The sequence below is a fragment of the Sminthopsis crassicaudata genome, chromosome 3, assembly GCF_048593235.1.
Source record: "Sminthopsis crassicaudata isolate SCR6 chromosome 3, ASM4859323v1, whole genome shotgun sequence".
NCBI lineage: Eukaryota > Metazoa > Chordata > Mammalia > Dasyuromorphia > Dasyuridae > Sminthopsis > Sminthopsis crassicaudata.
This window is the reverse complement of record NC_133619.1, coordinates 607244437-607257061: the sequence shown is the minus strand read 5'-3', so window position 1 is coordinate 607257061 and position 12625 is coordinate 607244437. Positions and strand designations below refer to the sequence as shown.

Sequence of the window (12625 nt, the reverse complement as noted above, 5' to 3'; positions counted from 1 at the left end):
AATTACACACACACACACACACACATACACACATACATATATATATATATATATATGTAATATGCTAATCATTATGGTTTAGAGCAGAGTTAGTGGTTACAGAGAAAAGAGTAATATAATAAAGGAAAACACAAGAAACTGGAAAGAAAAGGGGAGGACCAGGAAGTCCATGCTTGAAGGACTGCCCTAGGAGTGTTGGGAACCTGGCCCTGAGACATACTAGGTGTCCTTCCTTCTAGCTTTCTTTTAACCTGGGTATCTAGGTAAGATCAAACAAGGTTGTTGTTTCATTCTTGCAGAGGACCCTGCCATCAGGAAGGTGATGGGGGCCTTGCTCTAAGACATAACAACCATCCCTCCTGCTAGCTTTCTCTTAACATGAATATCTAGATTAGCTCAAATAAAGTTGTTGTTTTTCCTTTGTTTTTGCAGAGGAGCCTGCCATCAGGAAGATGATGCAATGACATGCAAGTGAATTGGAATGAAGTGAGGGCGAGACTTGTGCCTCAATTTCCCCTCCAGAACCATCTGGGTCCAGAGGCAAGATATAGATCCAGACAATACACAGTGCCTGGCATATAATGGGCACTATGTAAATGCTACTTATTATCATATAATACTTATATAATTAATTTATGTAACATACATTATACATAATATTTTAATATTTAATTATATAACAACAACAATAATATCAGTGTGGTGTAGGGGATAACAGGCTGCCCTCTGATAGACCTAGATTCAGTTCTGGTGGCGCAGACACTGGTTCTGTGGTCACGGAGAAAAGTTTTTTAACTTTTCAATGCTCTAGACAACTCTTTCAAAGAATGGTTGCAGAGAAGGTGCCAATCAGTGTTATTAGAGGGAGTTCCCTCACCTGGGAGTTCCCTATACTACTGAAAAAGTCACAAGAATAGTCCTTATTCTTTTCATCAAGATGAAATTAGGTTAGGATGAAGAATGAGGGAAGCCGGGAAAAGGAAGGAGAAAGATGGCATTCCAGGGCAGCCTTAAGTTATTGTGCAGAAGAGTACATGAGGAGGACCTGGGTTTGAGAACTAGCTCCAGGACTCACTATCTAGAGGACATCTGACAAATATTTCTGAACTTAATTTCCTCATCTGTAAAATGGGGATGCTCAAGAGTAGAATACTCAAAAGAGAGCCACAACATAACGGATGGAGGGACAGTCTAGAAGTCAGAGAGTTCAGGTCTCCTTCTCTGACTCAGTGATTGGGCCACTCTGGACAAGTTACCTCACCTCTCAGGACAACTCTCTAAGTCTTTGAGTGGTCATACAGTTTCCTATTGGCATTGATGGAGGGAAACTCTTCCCTTTGAGAGTCCTAATAACGAAATTATTATTTTATTATTTTATTTTTTCTGGCTGAAGCAATTGGGGTTAAATGACTTGCCCAGGGTCACACATCTGGGAAGTGTTAAGTGTCTGAGACCAACAGGTCCTCAGGTGCTCTAGATTTCAGGGCTGATGATGTATCCACTGCACCCCCTAGCTGCCCCTGAAATTTGTTTTACATCAAAAAGTGGACAAAGTTTACATTTAGAGTTATTGTGAAGAAAGCTTTGTGATAAAATCAGAGCTATTTTTATTGTAGAGAGGAAGGCAAGGGCTTCTTCTCCCTTGTTGATCTGTGGCTATAGAAGAAACCCTGGACCTTAAGATTCATAATTGTCCAGCAGATCCAAGGATTTAGAATTGGAGAAGGCTTTCAAGATCGTTTATTCTGACTTTGCTCATTTTATAGAGAATGCCTGCTGCTGTTCCTAGGACTCAACATGCCTTCTGCATGAATATACTCACCTTAGCTCAGACTCAAAGCATTTCCTGAGCCTCCAAGTCATTAGTGAGCTCTTTCCTCCAGTGCTGACTTTTCTTATCTTGGGGCAGGCCATATCCAGCAAGTACAATGTAGGATCTTTGAGGGATATTTTGGTTTTGTCTTTTTTTTTTAATCAGATTTATATATTTATATATCACCAACAAAATGCAACAGCAAGAGATACAAAGAGAAATTCCATTCCAAACAAATGTTGAGAGTATAAAATATTTGGGAATCCATCTTCCAAAGAATAGTCAGGAATTATATGAGCAAAATTACGAAACACCTGACACAAAAATAAAGTCAGATTTAAATAATTTGAAAGACATTCAGTGCCCTTGGATAGGCCGAGCGAATATAATAAAGACGACAATACTCCCCAAACTAATCTATTTATTTAGTGCTATACCAATCAGACTCCAAAGAAACTATTTTAATGACCTAGAAAAAAATAACAACAAAATTCATATGGAAGAATAAAAGGTCAAGAATTGCAAGGGAACTAATGAAAAAAAAAAGTCAGAGGAAGGTGGTCTAGGTGTACCTGATCTAAAGCTATATTATATAGCAGCAGTCACCAAAACCATTTGGTATTGGCTAAGAAATAGACCAGTCGATCAGTGGAACAGATTAGGTACAAAGGACAAAAAAGGGTACATCTATAGCAATCTAGTGTTTGACAAACCCAAAGATACCAATATTATGGATAAAAATTCATTATTTGAAAAAAACTGTTGGGAAAACTGGAAATTAGTATGGCAGAAATTAGATATGGATCCACACTTAACACCATATACCAAGATAAGATCAAAATGGGTCCATGATTTAGGCATAAAGAATGAGATCACAAATAGATTAGAGGAACAGAGAATAGTCTACCTCTCAGACCTGTGGAGGAGGAAGGAATTTATGACCAGAGGAGAACTAGAGATTATTATTGATCACAAAATAGAAGATTTTGATTACATCAAATTAAAAAGCTTTTGTACAAACAATACTAATGCAAACAAGATTAGAAGGGAAGTAACAAATTGGGAAAGTATTTTTACAGTTAAAGGTTCTGATAAAGGTCTCATTTCCAAAATATATAGAGAACTGACCCTAATTTATAAGAAATCAAACCGTTCTCCAATTGATAAATGGTCAAGGGATATGAACAGACAATTTTCAGATGATGAAATTGAAACTATTTCCACTCATATGAAAGAGTGTTCCAGATCACTACTGATCAGAGAAATGCAAATTAAGAGAACTCTGAGATACCACTACATACCTGTCAGATTGGCTAAGATAACAGGAACAAATAATGATGAATGTTGGAGGGGATGTGGGAAAACTGGGACACTGATGCATTGTTGGTGGAGTTGTGAAAGAATCCAACCATTCTGGAGAGCAATTTGGAATTATGCCCCAAAAGTTATCAAACTGTGCATACCCTTTGATCCAGCATTGCTGCTATTGGGCTTATATCCCAAAGAAATACTAAAGAGGGGAAAGGGACCTGTATGTGCCAAAATGTTTGTGGCAGCTCTTTTTGTTGTAGCTAGAAACTGGAAGTTGAATGGATGTCCATCAATTGGAGAATGGTTGGGTAAATTGTGGTATATGAAGGTTATGGAATGTTATTGCTCTGTAAGAAATGACCAGGAGGATGAATACAGAGAGGCTTGGAGAGACTTACATCAACTGATGCTGAGTGAAATGAGCAGAACCAGAAGATCGCTGTACACTTCAATGCTGTATGAAGATGTATTCTGATGGAAGTGGAAATCTTCAACATAAAGAAGATCCAACTCACTTCCAGTTGATCAATGAGGCACAGAAACAACTACACCCAGAGAAGGAACACTGGGAAGTGAATGTAAATTGTTAGCACTAATATCTGTCTGCCCAGGTTACTTATATCTTCCGAATCTAATACTTAACATGCAACAAGAAAATTGGATTTACACACATATATTGTATCTAGGTTATACTGTAACACATGTAAAATGTATGGGATTGCCTGTTATCTAGGGGAGGGAATAGAGGGAGGGAGGGGATAATTTGGAAAAATGAATACAAGGGATAATGTTATAAAAAAATTACTCATGCATATATACTGTCAAAAAAACCCTTATAAATAAAATTAAAAAAAAAAAAAAAGGAATTGTCATTTATAAAACACTCTCTTTACCACAACCTGGTGATGTAGGCAATGCATTTTTTTTATTCATTCTCATTTTGCCAATGAGAAAACAGGCTCAGAAAGGAAGAGCAACTTGCTCAAAATTACAAAACTAGTAAGCCTTCAAGTCCAGCCTTCTTTCCATCACATCATACTCCAGTGGGGTCTGGCCCAGCAGCAACATTTTGAAAACTCTTGCTATTTTTGCTTCCTCAGCTCTTTGGGTTCTTCCCCATGCTTAAATACACTGACGGTGACCAGCCCAGTTTCAGAACCATATTTGTTCTTGACGAAGATGCCATAGCGCCCGCTGTCTTCACTGCGGACTTTCTCGATGGTGATGGTGACCACAGTCCCCTTTACTTCCATCCGATAGCGGTCATGAAAGGCCACAAGTTGGTCGTTTTTCAGCCAGGTGATTTCTGGGGATGGGTCTCCTGAGATGATGCACGTCAAGCACAGGGTCTGTTTTGAGAGAGAGCCCTGTGTCAACCCTGGAGCTATCCAGTTCCGTGAGGGAGAATTACATCCTGGTTCAGTAAGGGTGAGGGTCTATTTTTGTAGGGGGGGCCACATAGTAGGAAAGGATGAAAGTGGTGGGGAGATGAATGAAAAGTGTGAGACTTGGAGTCAGGAGACTTGTGGTCCTTTCCAACTGGGCCATTTTATGTTGTATGCTCCCTAAGGTCCCTCCCAATGTGATAATCCATATTCTATAGTTCCTTCTAGTTCTAATATCTTAGATCATATTCCAAGACCCCCATTAGTTATAATATTTAATATGCTACTCGTTCCTTCTAGTTTTGTCAGTCTACATCCAAAGATCCCTCCTTGTTCTGCTCCTCTATTCTCTAAGTCCCTCCTGGATGTGACATTTGTTGTCCACGGTCCCCTTCTACCTCTAATACCCCAAATTCTCATGCTCTGTAGACACCCTATGACTTTATAAGAACTCAAGTGGATTTTCAGTATGTATTTGGAATTGACTGAACTCTTACCTTATCCTCCATAATGGTGGCGACATCTGGCAGACCTTTTACAACTTTAGCCCGATCTGGAAAGAAGTAAATGGGATAAAAGTAAAATCCTTGTTTATCTAGATGATTTATTACATAGAAATGAATTTTTCAAACAACTGATACTCACTCCTTTAAGTATTAAAACTCTTAAAAAACTAACAAACATAAATCAAATTTTATTCATCACCAAACCTTCACAGAACAGGTAAGGGAAATAATGGAAATGGACTGTTTGTGTGCCAAGATTGAAGGATGCTCTCCTAGATTCCACCTGACAACCATCAAATTGGCGAAGATAAATGAAAATAAAACTTAATGATGGTGCAATCGTGACAAAATAGTCACATAGAACAGAACTGGTCCAGTTGAATGTACTTTTTATGATGGTACAGGGCCATTGATGTACAATAATTTATAAAAAGTACATTGTGTAGAAGGAAGAGCACTAGGCTTGACAGCTAGATGTGGCTTTAAGCCATATCCCATAACTCTCTGGACCTCAGGTTTTTCATCTGCAAATTAGGGATATAGAATTGTTGAAAGCAAAAATAAGCTGGTATATGTAAAGTTCGATTGTCTCTCAATTGTAATCCTTCTCTGGGAGGAGGTTTCTTTTCTGTATAATCTTTTCCTCTGTGAGCAAGTTTCTTGGGAGGCTTCTGGAGCCTCCCCTCCAAAAGTGTGGGATTACTGGACTTGCGAATCCACAGGACATCTTCTCTTTGACTCAATCCATACTCTCTCCTTCCAGACTGCCGTCCAAACTCAATGTCCCCAGAAGCAGCCGTGGTGGCTCCTTATATCCTCCCAGAAAATGGGCTTGTGGGAATTCCAAAGGTGTAAACTTCTTTAAAGGTCCAAACTCCTTTTCAGAAGTTTAAAGGTGTAAACTCCTTGAAAGGTGTGAACTAAAGGTGTGAACTCTGAGCTAGAGAATTGTTAAGTAATGACTTATCACCTAGTAAGAACCTAACAGGTATATGAGACAGGGGCTATAGGTGATACCATGGTGCAGAGCACTGGGCTTAGAGATATTAAGACCTGAGTCCAAATCTGACTTCAGACACTTACTAGCTGTGTAATCCTGGACAAGTTAAGTGACTTTGCCTCCTATGTCAAATGAACTAGAGAAGAAAACAGCAAAGCACTCCAATATCTTTGTTAAGAAAACCCCAAATGAGGTCACAAAAAGTGAAATATTACTGAAATAACTAAGCAACAAAATGTGACAGTACTTAGCAGTTAGCTATATAGTGCCATGAAAATGTTCAGTGGATCTCAGGGGCATAGATTTAGAGTTGGAATGGACGCCAGAGGCCATCTGTCCAACCTCCTATATTTTAGAGATGAGAGGCTTTGGGAGGGTCACAGGGGTCGTGAAGGAGGAGCCAGATCTCTGGCCAACATACACTGATGGCCTTGGGTTTTCCTCAGAGTATGGGGCTCTTTGTCCATTGTCTAGATGACTCCAACCTGCTGAGCTTTCTGAGTTCTTGTTTCTGCTTCTGAGAGTCTCTCTGCATCCTCCCTCTCTGACAGTCTCAGTTTTCACTTCTCTCTCTTGCCACGGACTTTTGATATAATCGTTGATTTTTTTTGTTTTTTAAAACTTGCTACTTCTAATCTGTTGCAAGTTGGGAAAGCAGATAACTGAATTTGTTTAAATGGTTCATAAAATAAAAATAAATAAGCTCTGGTTAGGGGTTTGGGGGACTTTTCTGTGGGTAAAAGTCATGGGTTTTGTGTTAGCTATTTGAGGTATCCGGAGACTGTTAGGTGTTTGGGAGATGGAGTGCTGGACCTCCAGTCAGGAAGACCTCACTTCAAACCCAGCCTCACACACTAAACTGGCTGTTATGACCTACTTAGCTTCTGCCATCTCACTTTCCTCTGCTATAAAATGGGAATAATAAGAGCAATTGTTTAGCACAATATTTGGAATTGGAAGTCCCTAGTAAGTATTTCTTTTATTTATTTATCTATCTATCTATTTATTTATTTATTTCCTTCCAGATTCTCAGTTATAATATGATTAATTTGAGGATAGATCAAATGAGGTAATAAAGCCTGGCACCAAGTAGGTGTTTAATAAATATTCCCTTCCCTTCCCTTTTCCTCCTTTCCCCTAATCAAGTAAATGAGGTTGCCATATTAATTTTTTCTGGGGCCACTTAGTATCTAAATAGAACTAATTTTAGTCAAACCCTAGTTCCTGAACTTCTTTGAAGTACTCTGATTCAAACTTTCTACCAACAAAGACCTATAACTCTTAATTCCTTCTCTTCCTTCTATCCATCGATCTGCCCTCTCTGTGCCCCTGGCACAACTTAATTATCCCTCTCCCTCATCTCTCTTGTGTGGACTGATGGTGCACTACCAGTCCAGTGGAAGGATAAGAAATGGCCAAGGTGACTTGGCCAATCCTGGGACTTTTTCTCTCTTGGGGTAGTTTTCTTCTATCATGAAAATGGAAAGATATGTAGATATCAATGGACTTACTCTTCTCTATGATTGCAGCTTGCCTGAAAAACAGAAATAGGGAAAAAAGGGATGAGTTTCCAATTGTTCTGCAATCCTATCTAACAGCCCTAACAGTGACAGTGACGATAAAAGCTCAGTTATCTAGACTCCTTTGCAGTTTCTAGAGCGTTTGCTAACTGCCTCCCAGTTTGCAATTGGAACAAATATCCCTGCTCCCAGATATTCAATGGCTCCCTGCTACCAAATGAGTAAAACAAACCTCATCATGAGAGGAAATATGGGATAATGATGGATCACTGTATGTGGAATCAGGAAGTATTGGGTTCAAATTCTATATCAGATATTTAGTAGTAAATCACTTCAGGTCTGTTTCCCTCATCTGTAAGATGAGAGAGTTGGACATGATGACAGCTAAGGTTCTTTCTAGTTCCAAGGCATCCTGTGATAAAGCCTTTTCTTATATTATTCCTCTCCACATATTTGATGCTCCAACCAAACCAGGAAATAATCTCTTCCTCCCCTCCCCACAGATGCCTTGTATTCTCCCACCTCCAGGTCTTTGCTCCTGCTGCTCAGATTCCAGATTGCTTTCTATCCCCTCTTTGCTCATTGAATTCCTTCAACTCCTTTAAATCCCAGGTCAAATGGAACCTCTCCCAGGAGGTCTTCCCTGACTCCACTGGTTGGCAAAGTGCTTTCCCTGTGACCTACATAGGGAACTTTCTTTTGCAGTTTTTAATATTTTTATTATATAATATTTGTATCATGGTTGTCTTTGTGTCTTATCTCTCTACTAAACTGTGAGTTTCATGAGGATGGGTATTCCATATTATCTAAACGTGTTTCCCTACTCCCAAGTCCCTCAATCCCAAGAGCATTGAACGTGCACACAGTAGGTGTCTTATAAATGTTTGCTGAATAACAAGAAAAATCAATGAATGAAATGTCAGTGGAAACTTACTTCAGTTTCTGATGTTCAGCCAGTGCATCATCAAAAGCTGTAGGAAGAAAGATGGGTGAGACAGTGAATGCCTTATTTAATTTGATCATCCAATTCTGGGTCTTCAGTGAGAACATTTAAATACTAATTAATATAAGATGATAATAAAGCTGACTTTGTATAGTGCATTTTAAAACTGACAAGGGGGGGGTTGAAAAGCCTATTGAACTTAAGGATAGCTGGTTGTCCAAAATATGATTTTAAGTTCAACTTTAAATTTAAGTTCTACTAAACATAACACATTTAAAAACCAGAGAAAAGGAGGCTCCGAGAAGCCTGGGAGCTTTTCTGACCGTGTTTGGACAGACAGACAGACAGGGAAGTCCTGCTCACCTTGGCCTGACAAGTCCGCTGTGAGTTTACGGATGTCCTTCCCATATGAGATTTCGAGGGTGTATTTTCCCTTATCAGAGTCTTTGGGGTCAAGAATGTGGAGCCAGATTTCATCCAAAGTACTTCCTGCCTTCACCCGGTCGCCACTTTCCAGTCGTTTTTCTCTGAAGACGAAAGTTACCAAATGGTTAGTGTGATCGGTGTGATTGGGGACGGTGGGGCTGTCTCAGTATCTCTTCCATTCCACCTTCATTTCTGCCCTAACATTGTTAGATAGATTTTCAGGCCCCCTTGCTCCCAGTATCTAGAGAGAGAGGGAGCCGGTGGTGGTGGGAGTCAGCGCACTCAACTTGGAGTCAGAAAGGCGAACCAAGAAAACAGTTTTCCAGCCATTCTCGTTCCTCTCCATTTTGTCCCCTTTGTCTGTCTTCACCAGGGAATTTAAGCTGAAGGGGATATTAGTGGTCAACCATCAATACCCATTTTATAGAGGAAAAACCTGCGGTCTCAAGATGTGAAGTAACTTGTCAATATAACGTAAGTGGCTGAGCTGAGATTTGATTCTAGATCTTCTAACTCCAGATACTTTCAGATCCTTTTCTTTCAATCCTCATTCTTTTCCCTTTCTCTCATCCTCCTATGGCCACCACTGATAGTTCTTTCTGGTGATACAGACCCAATTCCATCCTTTGAGAAGACTGTGGTAAAATGGGAAAGGAGACGTCTAGAATAAGTCACAGCTGGGCAGCATTGGTCTAGAGAAGCCAGGCCATTCACACTTGACCGTGATCTCTGCTCATTTTTAAGAATGTGGTCAAGTCAGTCCAATAGTTAGTTTCCATCCGCCAAAAGATGGGGGCAATAAGGCTTGTTGTATGTAGCAGAAATGAGGGATCTTAGGCTGATAAGATGGAAAATTCTGGGCTGGTGAGGATTTGGGATGTCATCTGGACAACCCCCTTATGATGCAGCAGAAGGGTGGACTGACGTGTGGTGATCTCAATGTATGGTCAGAGATGAGACGGGCAGAAGACCTGGACCCAGAGAGCAGCACTGCTCTTGTGACATCGACAAAGCCCATCCTTCCTCTAGGCTCCGATTTGTACTCTTTTCTACACTTAGAAGATTAGACTACAGGATGTTTTAAAGTCCCTTACAGCTTTAAAGACTGCGCTCCTAAAAAAAAAATTCCATCCCTGAGGTCAGAGAATTTTTTCAGAACTAGCAAGGATTTAAGAATAGAGAGCAGGGCTGGGAGGAACCTTAGAACCCAGGAGGTCAGAGCTGGGAGGATCCTTAGAACCCGGGATGTCAGAGCTGGGAGGGCCCTTAGAACCCAGGAGGTCAGAGCTGGGAGGAACCTTAGAACCCAGGAGGTCAGAGCTGGGAGGAACCTTAGAACCCGGGATCTCAAATCTCATAGCAACTTTGGAATACAGGATGTTAGAGGTAGGAAGTTTTTGAGACCAGCCTGGTCCACTCAGTTTACATTTCAGGCAAGGCACAGAAGCAAAGCCTTCTCTAAGGTCAGACAACCAATCAGTGACAGAATCAGTGCCGGGACAGCCCTTTCTCCACCCAGTGCTCCAGCTGTTTCTGACCATGACCCAGGCCCCTGCCCTGTGTTTCTATAGCTGGATCAAGGAGAGATGTTCTCCCTGCTCTCGTTTTCTCATCCCATGCCTGGAGGACCTGCTGTGAGGTGTTTATCTAGGTCCACATTTTAAGATTCCTTTTAGCTCTAATAGTCTGGTTTTTTTTTAAGGTCCAGTGTTTTTGAATCAAATTCTCTGAAAATGGCCAACATAGACATGGCCAGAGATTGTGGTCTGGGATCTACTAGCTAGTCTCTGCTAGAGATGGTCATTGGTTGGAGGTACTATGGTACAGAGGAAAGACTGATGGATTTAGAGTCATGTGCCCTGTTTGAATACTGACTCTGCTACTTCCAACCCATGTGACCTGAATCACCTAACTTCCCTGGATCTCTGTTTCCTCTTCTGTAAGACAAAGGGGTTGAGCTGGATAGCCTCTGACTAAGCTGAGACTTGCTAAAGATCTCTCCTCTTGCTAATTCTGCTGCTCAAGGCTGGCATCTTTGACCTGGCCTCTTGTCTATTCTCCTTTTCAGCTTACTAAGGGGAAACACTTGGAAGGGGCTGTGTTCTCCCTATAGCCCCAGTCAGGGATGGAGTGGAATGGGAGAGGAGCTTCTTCTCTCCACTTCTAAGGGGAAGGGCATACTTGTGGTACCACGAGGTCTTCATGTAGTCTATATCATAGAACTTCACTTTGCTGAAGATCCGGATGCCTTCTTCAGTTCCCTGGATTTTCAGTGGAGTAGCAGAAAGGGCTGATGGGAAAAACAGAATTAGTTTTCCACACATTGTTTTCACTTTAAATACATTAAAAAAAAATTTCCCTAGTATCCCTTCTCCTACACAAACCAGACAGTTATTGCAAATAACAAATAATATTTTTAAGACAAAAAAAAAAAGAGAAAAAGAAGAGGAAAAACCTTAGTAAAATTGATAAATGCATCAAAAAGAGTTTGAGAATATGGGCAATGGATAGTACTTGTCAGATAGTATCACCTCTTCCACAGGATGTGCTGAAGATCAGATTGGCTGCAGAGAACTGATTTTTAGATTTTCTTTGTGAACATTTACACTTTATAAATCATCTATTTAGAGCTTAATTTATTGTTTTGTCTGTCTACACTTTGACTGTCTACACTTAAGAAAGTGATGGAGAAAATGTAAAGACTGAGATTGAATTTTAAAATATATCTACAACCTTTTGGAGAGTCAGCTTTTAAATATTTACCAGCATACCCCATGAATAGGTATCTGCTCATACCTTTTTTTTTTTTTTTTTTCAAGCCATGCTTGTTCTTTATAATTTTGTACTTCACCTTCAGGTTTTTTTTTTTTTTTTTTTTTTTTTTTTTTTTTTTTTTTTTTTTTTTTTTGTAGTTTTTCTTACTGTACACAATGTAAATAGTTGCATGTTCTTCTGCTGGAATGCTCTAGTGCTAGTTCTAGAATGGAAGACCATTCTACCCCATGATCCCTGACTGTAGCTATAGAGAGAATTTAGCCCTTTCTAAGTATTTCACCTTGATAATGTGTAATCATGTTCTTGGCACTGCTTACTTTGCATCAGTTCATGTAGATTTTCTCATGTTTTTTCTACATTCAACCAAATTCAGCATTTTTTTATAGCACAGTAATATTCCATTTTATTCAGTTTGTTTGGACATTCTCCAGTTGATGGGTGTTTACTCTGTCTCCAATTCTTTATTGTCTCCCAAAGTGTTGCTAATAAATATTTATATAAGAACTTTCTTCTCATCAATTACCTCCAAAGCCATTCCGCAGTAAACAAGTAGTCAAAGGATGTGAGCAAATAGTTCTCATAAAAAGAAGGACTGACTGTTAACAGCCATATGGAAGAATGTTCCAAATTGCTAATTATAATAAAAATTCATATCAAAACAATCCTGAGATTTCAAATGGGCAAAGATGACAAAGTATGAGGTTAATCAATATTGGAGGGGCTGTGGGCACTCTATATGCATTGTTGGTGAAACTACACAATCACTGGAATGGATCAGTACAACCATTTAAAAAAGTCATTTGGTTAGTTCCAATAGAGCTAATGAACTGAACCAGCTACACCCAGCGAAAGAACTCTGGGAGATGACTATGAACCACTACATAGAATTCCCAGTCCCTCTAATTTTACCCGCCTGCATTTTGGATTTCATTCACTGGTTAATTTG

General features: G+C 39.8%; 1 protein-coding gene across 1 annotated transcript in view; it reads right to left on the bottom strand.

Annotated features, from left to right (window-relative positions):
- Positions 1–4030: 4030 nt before the first annotated feature.
- MYOM3 (myomesin 3) overlaps positions 4031–12625 on the bottom strand; it is a 77651-nt gene continuing 69056 nt past the window's right edge. Inside the window, exons 32-37 of the mRNA XM_074305849.1 lie at positions 11086–11194; positions 8842–9005; positions 8470–8506; positions 7527–7549; positions 5007–5062; positions 4031–4473 (exon numbers count right to left, since the gene is read on the bottom strand). Coding sequence (XP_074161950.1) covers positions 4207–4473; positions 5007–5062; positions 7527–7549; positions 8470–8506; positions 8842–9005; positions 11086–11194 — 656 coding nt within the window. The 3' untranslated portion in view covers positions 4031–4206. The remainder of the gene's footprint in view (positions 4474–5006; positions 5063–7526; positions 7550–8469; positions 8507–8841; positions 9006–11085; positions 11195–12625) is intronic.